At 36.2% G+C, this 24,191-nt stretch overlaps 1 protein-coding gene across 1 annotated transcript in view; it reads right to left on the bottom strand.

Annotated features, from left to right (window-relative positions):
- The window catches only part of DNAJC1 (DnaJ heat shock protein family (Hsp40) member C1), a 103,815-nt gene that overhangs the window by 57,320 nt on the left and 22,304 nt on the right, over nucleotides 1–24,191 (bottom strand). Inside the window, exons 2-3 of the mRNA XM_065050812.1 lie at nucleotides 6,253–6,354; nucleotides 5,422–5,468 (exon numbers count right to left, since the gene is read on the bottom strand). Coding sequence (XP_064906884.1) covers nucleotides 5,422–5,468; nucleotides 6,253–6,354 — 149 coding nt within the window. The remainder of the gene's footprint in view (nucleotides 1–5,421; nucleotides 5,469–6,252; nucleotides 6,355–24,191) is intronic.

The raw sequence follows: 24,191 nt of genomic DNA, 5'->3' as shown, positions 1-24,191 counted from the left end.
CTTAAATTGAACACAACTCATTACACATTCTAATCACACTGTTTCCAGAATTAAATCTGCACTGAAAGGCCTAATTTGGTGCAACACATTGACCAAAATATTTTAATTAAAAATATTCTGAGTTAGTCGCAGGCCTAATTACAGGAATAGAAATAGGGCCTATATTGTCATGCAGGTCAGTAGAACTCAGTAGTAGGTTTTTCTCAAGTAAATTGACCGATCCAGGAATAATAGCGCAGCTGCTAAACTGCCAGTCTTGACATGTAAATCAATTTAAATGCAACAACTGCACTAGCTACTTTGATAGTTATTAAATTGATACCTTGGAGATGCACTGAAAAAAAATTTCAACAAGCAAATTCATTTCTTAAGCAGAAGAGGTGGCAATGGTTTTCCATTTTAAAAATATACTTTAATTCAGCACATCTAAAAAAGCTGACTTCTGATAAAATATTTGTCCAAGTTGACACGCTTATTTCTATGCAAAAGATTTAACACTTCATGATTCTGCAGTGTTCTGAATGCTACCACAAGTACAATTCATATTAGAAAATTTTATCTTCTATGACAACTGTGAGAATACTAAGATTAATATTCTTTACTGTAAAATTCAAAGTATTAACTTGCTTTTTTCCCAGTAGGTCAGAATGGATTAACTACCGGTGCCTTAACACAAACTCTTAGGATGTTATTTCAAAACTAAAAGTTCTACTTAATTTTTTGTTAGTAATTAAGTAGAAGTTTTATCAGTCAAAAATAATGCATTTGCTAACTATGTTATTGTTTGAATAAAGAAAATATTTTAGAAAGAAAACCATGTTTAAAACAAATAACCCTGATGACAAGATTTCACAAAAGATGATCTTTCTTTGAAAGCTTTAGACAAATATATGTAGAATCAAGAAAGATTTTTTTTTTTAATACTACTACAAATTTATTAAGCATTTGCCTTTCTTATACACTAAGGCTTGTTAATTGATGTACTGAACATGTAGCTACCATTTAAATAAGGTCCATATATGTGAATGGTAACAACATAGTAGTATGTAAAACACAACTGCAAACTAACATTTGGCAACCATGTTCTGTTCCAAGTTATCTGTTAAGAAAAAATAAATTAAGACAGCAGAGACTCTTGTATTAAACACTTTAAACAGCACCGTGTATTTACTAGGCCATGTCTGCTGTTCGGAACAACAGTCTCCAAGGATTAAGTCTCAGAATCAATGCTCTATTGATTTTACTATCAATGAGCATTATGGCTCACACGACTGGCCATTTTAAGGGAAGATAGCTTCTATTATAACCCACTTTTTAGAATATATACTGTTAAAAGATAAATCACTGCTTTCAATAGTAATTAAGCCCTGTATTTGAAAAATAAAGATATCAATGATTTTTAGGTTTTCAACTGGAAAATGATCCTACTGAAACTCAGAAGCTTCCCATAACTTTTAAATCTTGATTTCTAAATTTAGGTTGTGGTTTAATTAAAAGCAGGTTTCTCATTAAATTATTTCTTTATAGAAATCTATATTAACTATGAAAGACAGTTAATTCGTGTGCATCAAGAACTACATTCAAAATTTAATTACAAAGCATTATTCTTTTGACAACCTATATTAATTCTTACTCTATGTAAGAAAGAAGAAAAATCAAGCTGAAAAGGAGAAGTACAACCGCAGTATTTTTTCCTCAGACATATGTACACAGAATACAGCAAATCTTTGACGTACGAGTATGCCTGCCAGTTGTCTCTAAAATGTTGCAGTCAGCAAGCTAAAAAACCCCAAAGCACCAGTCCAAAAACAAAAAGACCCCCAAAAATCCCCATTTATAACTTAAGCTGAATCTTTATTTTAAAACTCAGAATTCTATACAATACTTGTTAGTTTTGTACTAACAAGTAACCAATTGAAAGATTATTAAAATCTCATTCCTCTGTAAAGTTTCATGAATTAGTTTTTAGAGCTCGTTGTAGAATCAATTACATTGTAAGAAAAAAATAATCCATTAAATGTAGTAGCTAATTACAATATCATCTATTTTAATATACTTATAATTTACTTTTCCCTTTAGGAGAGCCATTGCATTTCATATTTCAAACACTTTCAGAGATCTGATCTCATTTATGTACTATTACCTTGAATTAATGAGATCTATTCTGAACTAAGGGAAAACTGCACTGGTGTTTTTTATTTTGGGGACTTTTTTTCCTCAAGCTGTCAAAGACATCCAGTGCTACATCAGCCAGAACAATTTATACCTATGAATACAGACATTTAATTATAATGAGAGCTAAGATAAACATCTTTCTTACTCTAAACAAGTGTATCTTAATTCCTTTGCAAATGCTTCCTGTAATCAAGCCCACATTGTTACAGAGGATAGGCCTGGTAGGTAAAAAAAGCTCCTTAAAATGGTAACAAACAATGACATTAAAATCTACAATTTTTGCCTAATTACAATTAATAGAAGTATGTAAAATGATCTACTTTTTCATAAATTAGAAATAATCAAAGGCTAATAAAATTTATTATCATCAAGTTGATTTACCAATAAATGCCCTAAAATAATGTGTATTTCAGGAAATGCACCTTTCTCTACATCCCCTAAAGATAAACTTTTCTGTAGAATTTCACACACGCTGCAGTGTGTATGTAAAGCAAAGTATTTTGTTCTGCTGCATGTGTTTAATGTTAATCACTGCCACACTAAACTATACTGCATGTATGTTTCATGTTAGAATATTTGAATATTTTGATTATTTATAAAAGTGTGTACCGGAAAAGTACTAGCACCATAACATTACTATATTCCATAGTACTACTAATAATATCAGTATATTTTACAAGCAACTATGTAACTTTCTCAAAAAAAAAAACAAACCACATTTTAATTATGAAGCCTTGTATTATAATTGCCAGTAGAGGAACTATAATATTTTAAGAAAGGCTTCTGCCATCAAATAAAGTAGAAATTCACTGATAAATATGAAAATACAAAGATTTAAGAGAAATAATTACATCTAGCTGTCCAACAGATCTGTCTTCTTAGAATGCTGTTTCTGCACACGCACACAAACACTTAACACCTCTGACATTGACCAAGACATGAAGGAAGGGTCCAATTAATCCCAGTTTTATTGTTTCAAAATGAGTTAATCACTCACTCATACAGTGCAGGACCTTATTCCTGCCACTCCTGGTTGTGCTCTCTGCACACCCAGCAGGCCCAGCCCTTTTGCGATGAACACCGAGGCAGGTACAGTTGACTTCACCGGTGCTGCAATCCCACGCCCCAAACCAACCAGGTGTCCAGCTGTGAAGGGGTTCACAGCTAAACTGCCAGAATTCCTCAGGAGCTAATTTGTAAGAAACGGAACTAATTTCCATCTCATCCCCTCAAACCTTTCAGTTATTTTAGGAATAAATACTACCACACTGCCAAGGGCCAAGGAGGAGCAAGAAATCTGGCAGAAAGCCTTGTTACAGCAGAACCAAACAGGTGTCTCTGGAACCAGGATAAAACAGAGTTCATAAGCTCTGAGGGACAAAGGGTACAGCATAGTTTCTACTCACTGCATGGGCATGACAGTAAACTTTGAGCCTCTTCCCCTAAGTCCACCACACATAGTCCCCTAAGTCACACAGCACATAGCCAAATACCAACATTTTGGGAGATCCCAAAAGCCACTACTCTGCCCTCTCCTTTGCCATATGGTTGCAAGAAACCCGTGAGGTACCTTACAACAGGAACAATATTACAGGGGAGCAGTTACTTAGATTTGTTTTAAAGATGCTACAAGAACACCTTACAGGGTCCAGGACAGACCACCCTCCATTTACAAGCTCAACTGAGAGTTTATCATTAGATTGTAATAAATCAAATCAATACAGGTTTTCTCAAAGCAATGAGACCATATAGCTCTCCTACTCTTTATGTTATTTCTAAACACTGCATATTATTTCCAGAAAATTATCTGAAGGTAAATAGTATTTTATCCACTACATTTATATTTAATCAACTACAGAAGCGATATCAACCATACATCCACACTGTGCAAGAGAAATGCTACATTCATTTCATCATCAATAGTTCATTTTGTACACAGACAGTCTAAGCTAGAACAACCTACTACTGCTTTAACTTCTCAATTGTAATCACATTGCTGCACTAATTAACAATTTTTTCACAAGCAAGCTGAATTAGTCACATTTGTAATGTATACAGGGCTTAAAAACATGATTTCTACATGTTACTGCACCACAGTTCTGAGCAAAAAGCTGCTCCTACAGCTGCAAAGAAATTCCATGCTGGAAATAGGTTCTAGAGAGGCAATATCACAAAGTGGATATAAACGATGTTATAAACAAAAAGATGGGAAAATTTTCGGGAGAACTCACTTTTCAAGTTATCTGAAACCCTTTAGCTAACAATTCTTTTTAAACTTTCATTGAGTAGAACTTCACAATGAAATTCTCTTGTGAGAGGTGAAATTAAAAAAAAAAAAATTCCAAAGGTACTTCTATGAAGTACATTTTCATTACACTTCAAGGGAGGATTATCAAAAAGTAGATAATCTGTACTATAAAACCTGGACTCCTGCCAAGAAATCCACAAAGCCAAAGACCCTTCAAGAAACATCTCGCCAAGCCCTGCTTAAAGACATGAACACCGAAAGATGATTTACTAAAACCCCAACCCAGAAGCAAAACTCTTTCAGTTCTCCTTATAACCATTAGTTTTAATGGTCATCCACTCAAAAAAAAAAGCTCAAAATAGTCTTCTAGAAGGCAAATCAGCCCCAGGTTTTCAGTTCTTAATCCTGTCCCCTTCAAGTACTGCTGGACCTGCTCCTGAAGCATCAAGGACCAACTATCATTTACTTAAAAATGTAAAATTATGCTATGTATATCAAAGTTTACAGTATTATAGATAGTACATCTGAGAGAAAAAACAATGACCTAAGCAGCAGAAAACAATGTTGAAGAAGGCAAACATTGGAAATAATCCCTAAATATAATGCAACAAATCTTTTATTGATATAGTGAGATAGGAAAGACGGTTGAATCAGTCGCCTATATTTTCAAGCACAGCCTTAATAAGACAAGCAATGATAATTGACACAACTGAACAAAAAGTGATGAAATTTTTAAGTGTTAAAAAAAGTGCTCCAAATGACAGCTAGCTTTTAAAGTTCTTCCAAATACTCATTTTAAAGAATAATAATCAGTATGTCACACAAAAATATACACCAGATTCTCCTTTAAGTCACATACAATCTTTAATTAAAAAAATAGGAATGACAAACTTAAATTATGCAAAAAGTCACCTGAAGAGTTACAAGTAAAACAAATAGTACTTTAATATACCACTGGCATGAACGCTTTATTTAAGAACCTGTGCAAATTAACTCACCTCTGCCTCCTTTCTTCATCCTTTAAAACCTCATAGATGGCCACCAACTAAAACAAAACCAGAAAAAGACACAGTTTACTTTAGGACTGAGTTTATAAAATCTGCATAGTAGTATAATTTTTTACATCTGTCAACTAATGAACTTTGCTAGTTTTCATGTTTCCCTACAATACTAAGAAGCAAACTCAGCATGCAAAAGAAAGTGACATATTCATATACAAAGTGTCATGAGATATTCAAACAAGTAACTTCTACAGAAGAGGTTTTTTTCCTCCTCACAGTTAGCAGTGTCTTGTCTCAGTTACATCTTAAAAATAAAAGGTAGCATTCATTTCATCCTAATTAAGTAGCCTGTAATTTAGTCAACCGAAGTCTATTTTTAAAGGTAGAGCTAATTACAGTCTCATGGTTTCATTTTGTAAAGATTCAAAATGTGAAAAATCAAAAAGTAAAATGAATTGTTTTCATTAGATTACGCCTACATACGACTCACATTGACAACCAAACAGAAATTTTCCCCACTGCTTTTGAAAAGACTATTTATAAACAGTCTTACAAATAGTGCAAAACATATTTTCCTCCTAAGAATATAAGTCTAAATATTACATTAAAATTATTTTTAATACACAGGTAAATACTAAATCTGAGTTATTCAACAAGTTAATTCCGAATAACTGAACTTGTTTTTAATCCATCTACATCAGGAAAAATGTAATTCAATGTTCAGCTTAGTCATTTCAAAGCTGTACTACTGTTCTTACTAAAATGACAATCACAAAAAATTTGGATTCCTTTTTCCCTAAAACTTCTGTTGCCACACATTGCACTTACTTGCCTAAACTGCGTTTCTGCATTTTCATCTTTATTCTTGTCTGGGTGTAAAATTAGCGAAAGCTTTCGATATGCTTTCCGAATGTCTGAAGACGAAGCATCCTGGAAAAGGAAAACAAAGCGAACCATCAGAAACTAATTCCCAGAACTTTGTTAAGACGAGAAGAGCGGCAACCAAGTGCCGGAACTACAGCAACGTAATTTGAGATGTCTCACAACCCAGCCATGCAACCAGCCTAAATGACTGAACAGCCATTCAGTTCATCTCTCACCTTAACTTCCTTCATTACCATACATCCATTACAATGATATTTGCCAAAACTTCCAAACACTTTCTTCCTTAAAAACTAACCCGGGTACCTTATGCACTATTCAAAAGTTCAACTAAAAACTGAAAATTATTGCATCTGCATATATTCAAGGCAGACATCATTTCAGCAAATTATCATGCTCAATTTCCCAAACTCAGGACTTGCTGTGAACTCTTCCCTTATTAATATTAACATGTAATTCACCACTAATAGGACTCCATTCAACTTCAGCTTCACCATGTCTAAAGAACAGCATTGGTCTAAAGTAGCTTCAAATTGCAGTCTTGAAGCTATACTGTAGCACTGACACCAATCTATACCTTAATCTTTATCAGAATTGCGCACATTTTAGGAGGAAAATATCAAGCTTGGAACGTAAAATGAATAAATTATGTAAGAACCTGGCTGCAAAATGTACAAATTTCTGAATTAATGACCACTATTTAGTACATGCTATAAAGGTATCCAGAAATAGAACATTTTGAGAGTTGTATGATATCGTATATAGCTGTTACACTCACAGGAAGATCCACAAAGCATCACATTTAAACAGAATTACTTGCATTCTATTACTAACATGTCCAGGGCAACATTTTAGAAAACAACTGTTTATCTGACAATTTTTATTTCTTGATTTTATATATATTGTTCCCCAGTACATTCTCTCTCTCAAAATTACAGTGTCAACGGGGATTAAAAAACACCAAAACACAGATCTGAATTAGCTGTGAGAGGAACAGAGCTGAAATAAGATAATAATTAATGCAATACTGTAATTAGACTGTCACGCTTTTTATTACAAATCATTATTTTCATTTCAAAATTTTCAGTGTGTACAAGTTTGGGCCAGGAGTGAATATTAGAGAAAGACTGGAGGAGGGGAAGGGGAAAAGGATAAAGCAGGGGAAAAATGCATAATTTGAGAAAATTCAGCTTTGAAATTACAGTTTAAGAAAGCTAGTACTATCCCCTAATGCAAGACCAGTATCCATAGCCTCTTGTCTGTCAAAGGAAGATGCTTTTATTACTCACGGGGAACATTTCTCCTGAAAAGACTGCATATGCATTTTTTCATTTTAAAATTTTCTAACAGCTCCTTCTAAGGCCCATGCCCACCAAAGCAGAATTCTTCAGGTTAAGTACCAGCTTGCTTCCAGCTTGATTACTGCCAGTGAGCTGTTTCATACTGCCATTGTTTTATAGGTTTATTTTTAACTCTTGGTTAAGGGGAAGGAAGAGACAGTGACTAAATATCTATTCTAAGTAAAAAAAGAAACAAATCCTTGAGATGTAGACTTAACAGAATTATATGAAATAAATGTAAAGTAAATAAATCTTTTAAAAAGTAGGGATTAAGACCATGATAACCTCAAGAAATTACTACCTCCAGACCATGTATTTTGGATAAACCACCATCTTACTCTTTCTCTACCACACATTTAGACGTGCATGGTATTATTTTTGGTACACTCCCGATAGACAGTTAAAAACATGATGAAAGCGTATTAAAGAGCTTCCCACAGTATTCTTCCAGTAACTTCAGACAACAAGCAAGCAAAAAAAATACAGTTGTATCCAAACAATTTAAACTTATTTGGCAGCAGCACAATTATTTGTGTAAATGGTCAGGATAAAAGGTAGCTTATCTGTTTCATGCTTAAGAAAAGCAAGAGATCCCAACTCAACTCTGTAAGAATAAAGTTGCTTAAATATTTATGTTGCTTTACCTTCAGAAGTTTTAAAAAAAACAAACATTTACAAAACATTTACAATTCATTTTAGTTACGAGAAATAATTTAGAGATTGTTTTGTTTCTCCTCATGTATCAGCCCAGTCAGCCACTTCAAAAACAATGTGGAATTGTCTTCAAAACAAAATATAATATTTCAACACTACTATAGCAAATAAAAATCTGGAAATAGTTTACTGGCCATGGTTTTAGCTAAACCCTGAAAGCGATCTCTATGAATATATCAGCTAATTGTAATTAACCCCCTAAGAGGTTGAAAACAGGACAATAATACCAATAAGTAATTAAATATGGGATGTTGCTGTAAATTATTTAATTACACCTAGTCCATATAAATTTCTAAAGCAACAATAAGTCTGCCCACTAATCGATTCTCCACCATAGTGTCAAACACAACACCGGAAAATGCTGTATGTTCCAAACATGCTGAAGACCACTCTCATATGAGTCACTGCTGCTCAGGAGGAAAAAACGCAATACTACATAACATATCTTTTGAAAGACAAAGCATAATATAAGCACTTACATTAAAAGATAATGCAAGATGAATGCTCTAAACTAAGTAGAACCTGCTCAGCTGTCAGCTGCATAACTAGAAAAAATGTGCATAGCAGACGAGTTAATGAAGAAAAAGGTGTTTCGAGAATTATTTCTCAGAAATACCAAACTGCAAGTCTATGTTTAGGCAGGCCATGGTTTGGCCTCTTATGCGTGCAAATATGCAAGTATTTATGAAGGCATTTTTTAAATTGCTAACAGTTTATTGAACAAGCAGAGTGTCCACGTGTCTAGTTACATGACCTCTAGGCAGAACTTGAAAGTTCCATCTTTTACACTTTTTTGCATAATCCCTTACATTACAAACAAGTATTTTAGTACACAAGCAAAATTACCATTTGAAGGAGTCAACAATATGTCAGCAGTTAAACTCACTTCTTAAGGTACTCTGTTGGAATTTGTAATTTTGGTCTAAATGGTGATATACAACAGTTTCCAAAGACAGGGGAGAAGAGAAAACATTCTTCTTACTATTTATGACTTTTACTTTTGGCAGTTTGTTCAATTAAGACAATGAAAAACAGGTTACTAAATTTTATTTTACTCAGCATCATTTTCATATTCTCTACTACTACCAAGAAGAGTTACAGAATCACAGAATAGGAGAATGCTAGAGATTGGAAGAGACCTCGAAAGATCATCTAGTCCAATCCCCCCCCACCGGAGCAGAAACACCTAGATGAGTTTACACAGGAATGTGTCTAGGTGGGTTTTGAATGTCTCTAGAGAAGGAGACTCCACAACCTCCCTGGGCAGCCTGTTCCAGTGCTCTGTCACCCTCACTGAGAAGTTTCTTCTCATATTTAAGCGGAAACTCCTGTGTTCCAGTTTGTACCCATCGTCCCTTGTCCTATCATTGGTTGTCACCGAGAAGAGCCTGGCTCCATCCTCATGACACTCACTCTTTACGTATTTATAAACATTAATGAGGTCAACCCTCAGTCTCCTCGAAGATAAAGAGACCCAGCTCCCTCAGCCTTTCCTCATAAGGGAGACGCTCCCTTAATCATCTTCGTTGCCCTACGCTGGATCGTCTTCAGCAGTTCCCTGTCCTTCTGGAACTGAGGGGCCCAGAACCGGACACAATATTCCAGATGTGGTCTCACCAGGGCAGAGTAGAGGGGAATGAGAACCTCTCTCGACCTACTAATCACCCCACTTCTAATACACCCCAGGATGCCATTGGCCTTCTTGGCCACAAGGGCACAGTGCTGGCTCATGGTCATCCTGCTGTCCACCAGGACCCCCAGGTCCCTTTCCCCTACGCTGCTCTCTAATGGGTCATTACTCAACTTATACTGGAACCTGGGGTTGTTCCTACCCAGATGCAAGATTCTACACTTGCCCTTGTTATATTTCATTAAATTTTTCCCCACCCAACTCTCCAGCCTGTCCAGGTCTCGCTGGATGGCAGCACAGCCTTCTGGCGTGTCAGCTACTTCTCCCAGCTTGGTGTCATCAGCAAACTTGCTGACAGTGCACTCTATTCCCTCATCCAAGTCATTGATGAATATATTGAATAATACTGGCCGCGGTACTGACCCTTGAGGCACTCCACTAGATACAGGCCTCCAACTAGACTCCGCCCCATTGACCACGACTCTGGCTTCTTTCCTTCAGACAATTTGCAGTCCACCTCACTACCTGATTGTCCAGACCGCACTTCCTTGCTTCAGCTGTGAGGATGCTGTGGGAGACTGTGTCAAATGCTTTACTGAAATCAAGACAGACCACATCTACTGCTTTGCCATCATTTATCCACCTCGTTATGTCCTCATAAAAGGCTATGAGGTTGGTTAAGCATGACTTGGTGAAGTTCTATCATTAGACTAGAAATACATAAGAAGAAAAAAAGAAAGGATTTTTTTCACAACACGTACAAAAATAATCTCAATAGGCATTTGCCTTCTATTTTTGTAAAATTAAATCCTTGCTGAAAATGCATGAAAATTCAAATCTGGTTTCCTCCTCTTGTCTATACAAATTCAGACTCCCAGCTACAAAGTTCACTTGAACCTTTACAACAAATAGAAAAACTGGTGTAGTACAGTACATCACTCCATTGCTTTCCATTCCTAATGTAACTATGATTACTAATGAAGCTAAAAAAAAGCCTCATTGAGGTCCCAAGACAATTCTTGGTGAACACATAACATACCAGATATTGCCATAGGCAAACAGTTATTAGGTCAAAGGGAAAAAATAATCAATGTCTACATAGTTTTCACTTACCAACATATACAATTCAAAACCTAAATTGTTCCCTTGAGTGCAATGCAGTTATACAACAAGACTTAGTTACTTACAATTTAGCAACTGCTTCTAACACAGTAAATGTGCTCAATTCATCTTGGGTTTTAAATATGCCTGCCAATGTCTCCAAATAGGTGGCATTATCTTTATTAGCAATAGGAAGGCACGTGGTCCAGAGGACCAAGAATACAGACAGAAATCACATTTCTATTCACTTGCTGTTTGTCCAATCAGTTGTTAATGGGTGAAAAGAGAATGACATCGGTGTATCTGTTTCATTGCAGCACTGCTGAATAACTGTGTAAAATTTTCCACAGCACATGTTAGTGAAGCTATATGCCAAATAGAAGTGACAATTGTATGGAGCACCACCTGACTGTATTTCAAATGTGAACCTTACACCTGTAAATAACCTCAGTGCAGACAGGCCTTCACAAAGCCACTCACAGCCATCCCAAATTATAAATCAAACTTATACAACCCAAATGCATATGGTTTCTTCAATAAAATATTCCATTCAGAACTTTTGTGTAGAAGAAGGTGTATAAGTCACCACTTCCCTTTTGGTAACCATCAGGTATACAAGTCAAAGCAGAATAGCACAGAAAAAGAAACAAAAAGTAAGCTTTGTAAATACACAACCACATATTTTTCTTCCGTGATTTGAAACTGCAGAATGCACAGGCTGTCCCACAAAAATTCACAAAATGAGCAGGGGACAGCTGTCTATTAAACATTATATCACCATTGCTACTTTCTACCTGGTTGTTTCATGTTAAGTCCACAGAAAACTAATATCCCTAAGTGTCGGAGACCAAGCAAACATGACTGTAGGCCAACAATTAAATATGCACAGACCTCATTCCTTGAGCAACATCAAGGAACAGAGTGTGACCCATCATGTCTCATTCTCACATGGACAGAACAGCAACTCCACAACCCTTCTCTAGGTAATTCTTAGGACAGAAACTGCTTAGCCGTGACCCGTCTTCCAGCCCGATTCTCACCCCCACTTTGGTTCAGCATGGACCTCTTCAACCTGCTTGAAGGCCATTCTGACTCTGGAAGTTTATCACAAAAACTATATAATTCAATGGCCTTCATTCACTCTAGACTTCCTACCTTTTTTATTTTCTTTTCTAAAGTAAATGAGACTCTCTTAGAAACAAAAAAGTCCCTCCATCAGTACCAGTAGACTTAAATGGCATAATACATATCTTCTGTGCACAATCACAAGCATCCCTGTTTTCTTAAACGCCTTTTTCAGAAAGTAATTTCCCTTTAAAAAAATCAAAACACAAACAAATCACACCTGCATGCTGTTCCTACACACAAAAATTACTCAGCAGCACCAAGAAGAAAAGCAAGAGCTACCTAAAGCAGACATAGCCATAGCCAACATGCTTGCTCCTCTAACAGCCACAACAGCACAAGGAAATAAATGAATCTTCAGCCATATCCAACTTGATTAAAATACCACTTCCATATTTGTTTCACATGCGTCCACTGCAACCTGGTCCTAATTTAAGCTCCCATGACCAGATTAGTTCCAAGAAGTACACCTGAGTTTGCCAAATTTGCACTTGGAAAAACATCTATGAGGGAAATGGAGCCTTGTAGCAAATTCCAGAGGTGGGAAGGACCTGCTCTAGGAAAGAAAAGCAAGTATCTCCCAGAAGACCAAGCATTATCTGTGAACTTTTATAGTTAACAGATGCCAGCTGAGTTTTGGCTTAAATTCCTTGTTGCATAACTTTTTTTCAATTCACCCTTTATTTTTACTGAACTTCTTTTTAAGACATACATCTTTTTCAAGGATGCAAAATGAGTTAAACTCAAATTTGCTGCTTCTCTACAGATGAATGCTCCAAGTATACCCCGGCAGGAGGAGAGATGTGCTCTGCTGCAAACCGAGCCATGTGTCTCACAACATTCCATTGATTTAAACTGAATAACAGCACAGCAGGGAAATACGTAGGAACTAAAAATAATGCTAAAAAGATGTTCTAATGCTTTTTTATGTTGCTAAGTTTTAAAGCAATTCATGAAATGAAAATGAATACAAACCAGCACAATGTATTCCTGTGAGCTTCTGATAACTGGCACAATCCCTTCACTGGCATGTTTGTTTCCAGGGGAGTGTGTCAAATGAAAGAAGACTCTGTTTTCAGCCTAGCATGCCAAATGAATGAAAATTCTGCTGCCTCATGCTTGAGAAACCAAAAAAAGTGTTCGCCTCAGCACATGTGCACAATTACACATGCTTAGGTTTTCTTGACCAATTTGAACAGCAGTATTTATATGTAATTTTTTTTCTTCTGTTGAAACTATTTTAGCCTTTTACCTTTTTTACTCTGATTTTCAGAAACTGATTATTTAGGAAAAATTAGATTGCCCAAGAGAACACTGTCATGTATAACCATAAGTTATGATTTAACATGAGCTTTGTCTCTGAGATGCAGAGAACACTCAACAACTCTCAACATTTTTAGAATTACTCTTCACATTCAAAATGACAAAAAGCTATCAAACAACAACTGAGGACATTATTCAAGTCAATACTGACTAATACAAAATCCTGCTACTGTTATAGTTTATTTCCATTTAGTTTTTCATTCTGGTACTTCAAATGAAGGAATGATTAGGTATACTTTATTTATTTCACATTTTTCCAGGAACACTGTTACGTATTTATTTTTATTCCATATCATATATTACATTTTTGTTTACATACTTATATATATTATATATACTTTTATAATATTGTTTTATTGATTTATATATACACCTGTGTGTATTCCCTTTTAGGCTAAAGAAAGTGGTTTCTAGGGAGTTCTCTTGAAAATCTGCCTATTGGATTAGAGATTTCCAGTCTACAGCTCTCAGATAAAATACTATGCACAAAATTCCTGATCCTTCAACATATTCACAGGAACTAAACTGCTACAAAGAAAGACCACTGTTTTTACAGTCCAGGTTGGCAAGGAAAGCAAAATGTGATGTCCCCTGCAGTGGGTTTTGTTAAGGAAGTTTATTTTCCCTGTGTTTCCTGTGGCAAAGACTTGTAGAATTTCTTGCTCAATGCATTTGCCCCAGACAGCACAGCCCCCCGATTTACCAGAGAGGTGACACTACACCCAAGGACAGCTGAATGCAGCCCACACTCACCGCTGAGGAGCATCAGCATAAGGCAGTGAAGATTTTCAAGTGTTGGATCTGATAAGCTCCAATCCTTCCTACAACGGAAGGCCAAAAATATGCCGCTATTTTATATTATTTTCTTGCTAAATTTCAGCTTTAGTATGTTTCCAGCTTCATTCAAGATAATAAGGAAATAAAAGAAATTAGAGAATCAGCAAGGCTGCATCCATGCCAGGTCTTTAAAACTTCCTCCTCTTGCTTATCCTGTTCTCATTACACCCTTCCACCAGAACTGATATTACTGACCCATACGTTCCCACATACCCAGCCTGTCTCTTCAAACAACTGCTTCACAGATCTCAATTTAAGCATAATTTTTTGGAGGGAGATGACTAATGACCACAGACTCTGGTCTCCCCAAAAAACGCTTGGGCTACTAATTACTGAATTCCTGTGTCACCTAACTGTTGCTGTCACTTTTGTGACTATATCTTTAATTGACTTGTAAGCTCTAAAACTTTTCATATTTTTGAAAGGTGTTTATTACCCTCCCTTCTGGTGTCCAAAAATGAGGAAAGGGCATACGAGAAACAGTATATAGGATGTATGGCTGAAAAGAAAATAAAGCCATACAAGAAGCCAACAGAGAACAATCATCTTCAATACAGAAGTTTTCAAAAACCTACCCATTATCTTATGCATTAACACAACATTTACATGGTGAATAATCCCCACAGGCATCCACTATTTATTAGGAACCTCCTCAGCCCTATCAGCAGTGAAGGACACCAATCTATATGCCCATACACCCACACAAATGCATCATATATATTTTCATAGACACACACAGACGCTAATAAAAAAAACACATGTAAACAAGTGTACCTCCCCAGCAGACCTAAACATTTATACAATGCTCTAATTTGTAATTGTTGCTAACTTCACAAAATATTTTAAGAACACAGTTAAATAAAAGCTGTTACATAAGCTAGGAATGAATAGACAGTGATTGTTTTCATATCTTGACTTAAGTAAAGTTTTTTAATGCACAATGTTTTTAAACAAGTGACAAAAATTAAGCATCTCGTGCAGGTGCAAAACAAACCGGAAAGAAAAGAAATCATACTTCGAAGAGTTAAAGTGTCTTTCACAAATGAAAAGGTGCATCAAACAGGATTTTATGAGGTCTGTCCCAGGTCCACTGGTACTCAATAATATAACCAGCAAGTTGAATTACAGGATCACTATTAAACTAGTAGTTAACGCTAACCTGGGAAAACCTACAAAGATGCTGGTAAAGCAAATTAGAATTTCAAAAGATCCAGACAAACTGGACAATTGCTCTAAAAAAAAAAAAAAAAAGTGACTTAATTTCCTAAGTACAAGACTAACGATGTGCATCTGGACAGAATTCATCAACTGCACAAACAGGGGACAGAAAAAAGCAGTTAAACAGAAACTATCGGTGAGTCACAAGCTGTACATGAGTCAGTGGCACGATGCTGCCTCTGTGCAGCACAGCCCACCATGACACCAGCAGTACAGCAACGAGCAACCTTGCCATTTCACACAGCAGTGGTAAGACCTCAGCAGATTGCTCCGTCCAGTTCAAACAATGTGGTTAAAGCAAGCTATAAGCCTGTTCAGATGATAAGAAAAAAAAAATCTGAATAATAAGAGGTCTAGGAGAAAAACAATAGTGACTTGTTCAGAGAAACTCAAAGAACAAGAGTGACTTAAGCCTAAAGATAAGGCAGCTGACACAAGGAAATAACATCTTCAAATACCTAAAAAATAGCAGTAAAGAAAAACTGAATAATTGCCTTGTCTGATCTATCAGGCCTAAGCAGTAACAGTCAGGTAACAGCACAGGGAAATTCAAGTTAGGTACCAGGAAATTTCCTAGAAGCATCACTAGTATATCACTGGAACAGACAGCTGAAGTCTCCTTTACAAGCAGGTCTTACACACATTTTTCAGGCATGACTTAGATTTAACCAGTTCTGTCACAGCAGGGTATAGCAGGTCACTAACAGTCCTATACTTTAGAAATTAAATATACTTTTGATGATCAATTTAATAATTACTCTGAAAATATTCCAACTGGATTTACTGCATCTGTTTATGTAGTTTAAAAGATCCCGGCTGAAAGACAGTATTCTTGTCGCTCTGAGGATGACAGATGCTCATGCTGGAAGAGAAAGAGTCAATGAGATTTTCACAAAACCTAAAAGGGCTTTGAAAGGAGTGGAGAGTATCAAGAGGTGGCAGGAAACACTTCTTTGCTATGAATTTGAAGTCCCATGGGGCCCTGCTCTATGACTTGGACCGCTAGGCATTAGGCTTATTATCCTGTTACACAGCAGTTACTCTGAACTACCAAGAAAGTCATTCTGTAGTAGATGACCACTAATAAGTCATGCACATAATTTGAGTTTAGAATACCTTCTCCATCCGTTATCAGCTTTAGACTTGAAAGGTAATACAGAACAGATACGATCAGCAACATTCCTTGAGAAGGTCAGATTAAAAAAAGAGACTGAACAAGAAAAGCAAGATAGAATTTCTACAAATATAATCAAAAAATTTTAAATTAAACTACTCTTTTTCAAATGTTCTGTATTTAGTTTATTATAAATACATACTTAATTCATGCAACATAAACACCTAATATGAGGATATGGTACAGCTGCTCAGCTGCTGTAGTAAACCATATCCAGGCACAGCAGTTGTAATTTCTTGATTTATGACACAAAGCAGAAGCACTGCTTTCAAAATCATACATATATATTTATTATAAGTTTACAATATATTTACATATATTTATAAATATGTTTAACATATTTTATATTTGCTTCCACCTTCCTTGTCCTATTGTTTACCTAGGACCATATTATGATATTTCTGAAAGACTCATTTAATGTTATTTTTCTTCGTTTAAAGAGGCTTAAAAATAGCCCTGTCCCCTGAACTTTAGCTTTGAGATGTAGGTGTACCCAAGTCTGCAGTCTTTCATTTGTTTGTCCTTCCAGAGCCTGGAAGAAGACATGAAGCTTTCACTAGACATCAAGAAGTGTTTCATCTCACTGCTACAAAATCCACATTGTTCAGTTTGGATAAATCATTAATACCTTTCTCCACAAAATAACCATAGTGAAATGAAAGGCATGAAAAAGATGTGTGAGGTGGTTGTATTTTCCACAAACAAAATCATGTTAGGGGAACATTACTTTTCTCCTCCTTCAAGAAGTTGTTCTACCATTTATTTTTAGCATATAGAACAGAAAATATTTACAAATCTCGAGCTCTAAAAAAAAAAAAAAAATATATACATATATATATATATCTTTTTTTTTTTGTTTAAGCCTCAAACCCAACTGATCAGAGGTGGCAAAACACTGCATATTTTTAACTAAATATGCTTCATTACAGACTACATTAAAGTAACTTTGAGATTATATAGTAATACCTCTAAAAGCCCTAAAATACATTTACAAACCTGTATTAATTTATTCAAATTATAAGATTGTTTTTCCAAATGCATTGCTTTAAATAGCTAGGTTAACAAAGAACCACCAGCAGCATTTATCAAATTCCTTCCTTCTTCACTTAGAATACTTTCTACTGAACTAGTTAGGATTTAGCCCTACCCGTCATGTAGGAGAGTTGCATAATGATCCCTTTATACTCATTAACTACCATTTTAATGAGCTATTACTACCTCGGGACTCGGAAGACCTCAGGGAGGTTGTAACATGCCACTACCTATATAGTAATTCACTGCTGACTTAGTACATAGCCTCCTTGAAAGAATATAGGAATGCCCTCCATCACCCTCTGCAGCACAGATGCCAGCGTCAGCAAAATTTCTGTGCGTAAGTCACATCCAAACCTAAAACTTAACAAACATCTCAGTTAAACTCCAATGAGCTAAACAGATTACCTCGTAGTGTGGCCCACCACTTTGCTAAGAGTTATCACGTTCCTAACAAAGTGACCTGAAAGAAGGAGCATTGCCTGACTGCTGCAACTCACAGTTTGATGGCATAAACCATGGCAAATCTGACAAATGGCCAGGGTAGAAGGCAGGGGACGCTAACATCCCAAAAGACTATTCGCAAAACCTGCCAGAGTCTGCCTTAGCCATAAATCAGTCAGGTGATGTTTAAAGGTACCTGGATAAAGAAATCAAGTTTTGTGTTAGGTACTATCAACTAAAATTGACACATAAAATTTATAAGCAACTGAAAGCTAAATAAAATTAAATTTTTAAAATCATGCCCATATTAGAAAAGCCACATATATGCAATGACTTGTGATGGAACTGACTTGAAGACAGCCCTTCATTCACTAGCAATTTTGTATGGAAATTTGGTACTATGGTCACTATAAATGCTTATCTGACATTATTTCTAGTGAGAACGAGCCAAATAATCCTTAAGGAAGATAATTACCTCTCAAGATTTATGGCAGCTGTGGGCAGATACTGTTACACACAGTGGCACACTGTTCCCTGAATTGCTCTCTATGATTTTCAAATCAAAACGTTTGAACTGAACCACAGAGGCCCAAGTAAGAGGCAGAAAGATCATGTCCCTGCTTTTCACAAAGCCATTCCCTGCAAACGCTTACTGTTCCTCTCTTCCAGTACTACCTTGAAAGCATCGTTTGCACCAGGGAAGGAGGGGAGTAAGAAACACTGATCCGTAAGCTGCCTCTCTCTTGGCCTGCAAGAGCTGGAAAAAGATCGGAAGACAGATGCTGCCCAAATTAGGAGACCCTCACAACAGGACACACCCCTACATAAGCAGCCCAGGTAGCAGCGGGTAGAGGCACCACAAATGACACTTCTACTCCCCCCAGTAATACCCACAGCAAGGCTGCAGCTGAGCCAGATGCTCTGAAAACCCAGCCAAGTCCAGAAGAGACAGAGGGCAGCTCTGCACAAGGAGAAAATGCTGAGAAGATGAGTGTAAAGTGAACACTTCTCCTGATCTGCTTTAATCGTTCTCCAGTTAGGTGAGTGCGAGACCCAACAACCTCATCACTACAAAAGCTGGTGGGTATCAGACACATCTATGTCACTGCTTCTCTCTCCTTATACAGACACAAAAATAATTCAGCAAAAACAAGCCTTTTTTGCTGGGAAGCTAAATAGCTTGTCACCACCATCAGAGGGCTAAGAGAGGCAAAGTAACAGCTCTTACCCAATATTAGCTCTGAAGACACAAGTGAAACAGATTGGGAAATGCTCCCTGCTCCTGAGAGAAAAATAAGTGGCAAATGTAGGGTCCGTTTTTTAGCCACTGATATTAAAAGGCAGCAGTTGTATGGAGTGTATTTGCCTCCCATCACCTTTCATCCACCCCTAGAGACCTATTCACAAGTCACAACAGCAGAGTTGCAGCTGGACAGCTGAAAAGAAATCTCTTGCTTCCTCCATCCCTATTTTCATCTTATCATCATCATAAGCAGAAGTAAGAGATAAGAGGAATTTTCTTCTGACACCTGTATTTTAAGGATAGCTCCTCAGTCTGGAGGCAGTACAGAACAAGACAAGGAGCAACAGCCAACTGCAGGAACTACGAAGTTGGGTGAGAAGAGCTGGTAGCAAGACAATCACTGCAAAACGAGAAAGGACCAAAATAAAGGGGAAGAGCATGACTTTTTCTGTGCCTGGGAAAAAGAAGAATGAGCAGTTGAGTGAGCAGCAATGAAAACTTGGCACAGGTTACATGCCATTAACTATGCTACCAGAAAATCTGTTTCAGACAACTGACGGCAGAAGATAGTGGCTATTACCAATTCATTTACTTGCCTCTCAACATGGGATTACAGGATTACCAGCATCAAAGATAACAGTGAAAGATAAAACTGTGGTCCTGCTGCCTCAACTAGAAACACTGACAAATGCAGAATACTTTAAGTGCAAAATCTACAAGAAGTTTTGTGACCACGGGACTTAAATGAAGCAAAGGTAAATTCTAACATGGGTTCTGCCCCAAGTTTTCAAGTTATATAGTCAAGACTAAAAGAAACATCAACAGGCAAGCACAAATATATTTAGTAGGTAACTTCTGACACAGGTGGAGAGGAAAGTACTGAAACTGTAAATCCACAAACTACTACACAGAAAAACAAACAACGAACAAACCTCCTGTTACTGACAATCCTACAAGTATCAATAATAGGCCAAAGACACATTTGCCTGTGTCTCATAATCCCATCCATGGAATCAGGTGCAATTTCTCCCTCTCATAACTTGTCTTTTTTGGAAGGAAAAAACACAAACACAAAACAGTAGTGTCAGAAATTTGAAAAACTATTTCTGAAAAAAAAAAAGTCATGGTAAGTATCACAGGCCAAAATAAAAAAAAATAATATTTACTGCACAGTGAAGAAACTGAGGAAAGAAGAAGAAAGGAAGAAGGGGACTAAAATCAGTCTGTTTCCTCATCTAATTCCCTCCTCCAATTAATCCCATACAAACCCAGAGCCAACTTTAGGCAGATGCCAGCAGTAGAAGCTGTATACCCTGTGGCAATATCGACGAAGAGCATGCTGTTGGCAAACAGACTAAAAAGATAAAAATTTTTGGTCAAGTTCTATTTTTGCTCTTTGAATCAAGAGAAAGAATGCTATCTGGGGCTTTTTAAGTAGGAAGAGAAGCTATTGTTAAAAAATGAGATTGTTAACAGATTAGATTTTAGTTTAATTAAATCTAAAATATTAATTTACAGTTGAAAAATTAAGGGATAACAAAAATATGAAAAAGATAATACACACTACAGACAATAATGTGTATTCTGAGCAGGTAAAGGAGATTTGGGAAGAACTCGGTGGTTCCCTGAAAAGAAACTACAATCTGTCGGCATTACTCCTGCCGCTTTGTCTTTATGCAACGCATAGAAGATGACTGCTTACCCAGTGAGCAGCTATTCAGTCTTTTCCTCCACACATTTTTTCATGTGTGGCCTCATCTGCTCTTAACTGCATGCTGTTCAAACACATTTGGAAGCCGTGGTTATTTGTTTTGAGGCCCATCATAATGGCATCGGAGTTCATCAATAATATTATTCACCATTGTAATATCTTAAGAGCCAAGTGTGCATTACTTTCCTTATTTTATAGATTACAAAATTATACACAGATTAAGGTAAAAATTCAGTAATCTCAAGTGCTAATTTTATCTCAGATATGATTTTTCCAAGTGCTCAGTATCAAACAACATTCCATACATTCGGTGCACAGACTTTAATCGACTTCAGCTGCAGCTGCAAACCCTCAGCATTTCTGCATATAAGCCCCTAGTATCTCAAATTATGCAACCAGAATTGCAGAGCACTCAAATCAATTAGTCACCACTTGGGAAAAGTTTCATTTAAACGACTTGCCTAGCATCACATAGGAATTCTGTGGCAGAGAGAGGAACAGAACCCAATCCTCAAGGGCACTTTCCGTCTGACTGGCTTACCCATGGAACCTTTTTTTTTTCCCCTGCAATCTTCTCCCCCACTCTCTACATACCCTCAACATCTACAGGTTAAACAGTTTTTACAGACAACAGTCTCTTTCAATACATAAGCCTGAAGCTGCACTGGGGCCAGATCTCTCCCTGAGCCTGAATAAGTAAAGACCCTGTAGAATATAATGTAGTGAATTAAAAATCATCACAATGAACAAGCACAAAGAAACCAAATTAAGATTTGAAACATTCTGAAAACTGACATTCCCTGATTTTACAGTATGCAGTCCTGGAAATTTGTTATTAGTCTTTGAGAGCAATATTAAGGTACATGGCTGTTGTACAAAAAAGACGGAGAAACAAGTAGATTCAAAAAGGAAAAAAATATTTGCATAAGCAATGCAGACCCGCTTCATAATACTAACTCACAAGCAGTGGTTTTCCTCCCCCTTTCAAATAAACCCCAGCTCTCTGAAGAATCATTTTGATTCTAAGAGGCTTCACTAAATTGCAGAATGATCTGGCTAGTTATCAGCTTGCCTATTTCAAATTACAAATCTTAAGACAAAGATAACATAAAATAGATTATGCCTTAAAATAAGTGTAGCATTTCTGAAAGATATGCAGAAGTAGACTGGCATCTGCACAGAACTAAAAACCAGCATATGCTACATCATTTTAGAAGGGCAGGGAGAAATCGGTAAACCCAGGGCATCAATTAGGAAGGGGAAGGAGACTGCACGTATTACAAGCAGATGAGCCTAGGTGTAGACGGCCAATTCTGAAACACACAGTGTCCAAGCAACCGATGGTTCTCCTACCGGAAAGTGTACTTTTTGTCTCAAAAGACCCAGAAGTATTTACCAAGCACTTTCTGCAAGGTGTACGTATTTTTATCATCTAAGACAAAGAAGCACAAGACCTAGCACCTTGCAAAATCTCTCAAGTACAATGAAAATAACGAGATTCTAAAAATAATGGCAGCCACATGAGAAACTGCGTGAGCGTTTTAATCACCAATTCTGTTATGGTACAACAAAGTTTTTCCTTAATAATTCAGTAGTACTTCTCTACGTGTGACAGTACTCCAGAAGTACAAATGGAGATCTCTACTTTAAGACCGTAAATGACTGCAACCATTTTTTATCCAAATTACTTGGAATCTTGTTGAAATACAATTTGTGAGGCTCATATTCAGAAGTTATAAAAAAATCCAGAACTGTTATTCTTATGTGAATGGTCTTGTTAGCATTTAACAATACAAGACATACTTGCAATGCTTTTGTGCCACCTCTATCTCATTTTATCACCACATTTAATGTAAAACATTTGAGTAAGAATTAAAAAGCCTTATATACTCTGGAAGACAAACTCCATTAGGGCTGAATAAATATGAATAATCCAAGTCTTCTCTTAAGAGAAAAAAAAAAGGTATTTGTAGCCATTTATATTTGATGTAGTCTATGTAAGAATAAAGGACTAATTCAAAACAAAGAACTAGACTCTTATCACAGAGGGCAATCAAAATTTGCATGCAGTTGAAACAACATTATTTTAAAGATTAAAATTCCAACTCCAGAAGTTTCCAGGAATCCTAAGACATGTATTTACATGGGAGTCATGCTGCCTAAATACCAGTAGAATTGTGCTGCCAAATAAACTGACAGGCACACTAAGCTTTTATTCAATAATATTTATAGATCTAGATTCAGACTTAAATATCCCTGAACTGAGAAATTACAGGCACCTTTACAAGCAAGGCAACTCTACATAGGGAGAACAGTTTACCTTTCTGTTTTTATTGATCTAGAGTTGCATGGAAGAGTCTTGTTTATAATGGATTCTTAGCATAGCAAGCATTCCTTGAAAAACTGAAATGAGGGCATTTTCCATAATCATCTTAATTTAGACAGACTTCACACGCATGCACAGGTTATAAACTATATATATACTATATATATATACTTGATGTAATGATCTTCACCCGAAAAACTTTAAGAAAATTTTAAAAATCAGGTAATAATGTTAGATAAGACCAAGCAAGGATTCTAAGGGAGAGAAGCGACTCTCAAAAATGAGAAAACAACAAAAGAAAATTTGGATATGGTCCACCAAGATACAACTATAATTAGTTTCCATATTTTTGTATCAATATTTGTACCAAAAAAAGTGAAAATAAAAACACTTTTAAAAGACAACAAGTCACAAGTCAAGGATATTTGTTCAGTTGTTAATATTAACAGGAGATACATACAAATCCAGACACAAGTGAAAAAGCTTTACTAATAAAACAAGAAAAAAGGATTTATTTTTTTTTTACTTTCTTTACTGAATGAGTCTCCAGAAATCTTTAATTGGGGCTGAAATTTAGGTGAATATCAAATAAAGGCATACCAAAAAAATCCTTGCTGCATTAATGAGTTGCAACACAATGAAATTCAAATTCTGAAAGGTTCTCTTA

This window comes from Columba livia, chromosome 2 (genome assembly GCF_036013475.1).
Source record: "Columba livia isolate bColLiv1 breed racing homer chromosome 2, bColLiv1.pat.W.v2, whole genome shotgun sequence".
NCBI lineage: Eukaryota > Metazoa > Chordata > Aves > Columbiformes > Columbidae > Columba > Columba livia.
The sequence above is the reverse complement of the archived record's forward strand: the minus strand, read 5'-3'. Positions and strand labels throughout refer to the sequence as shown.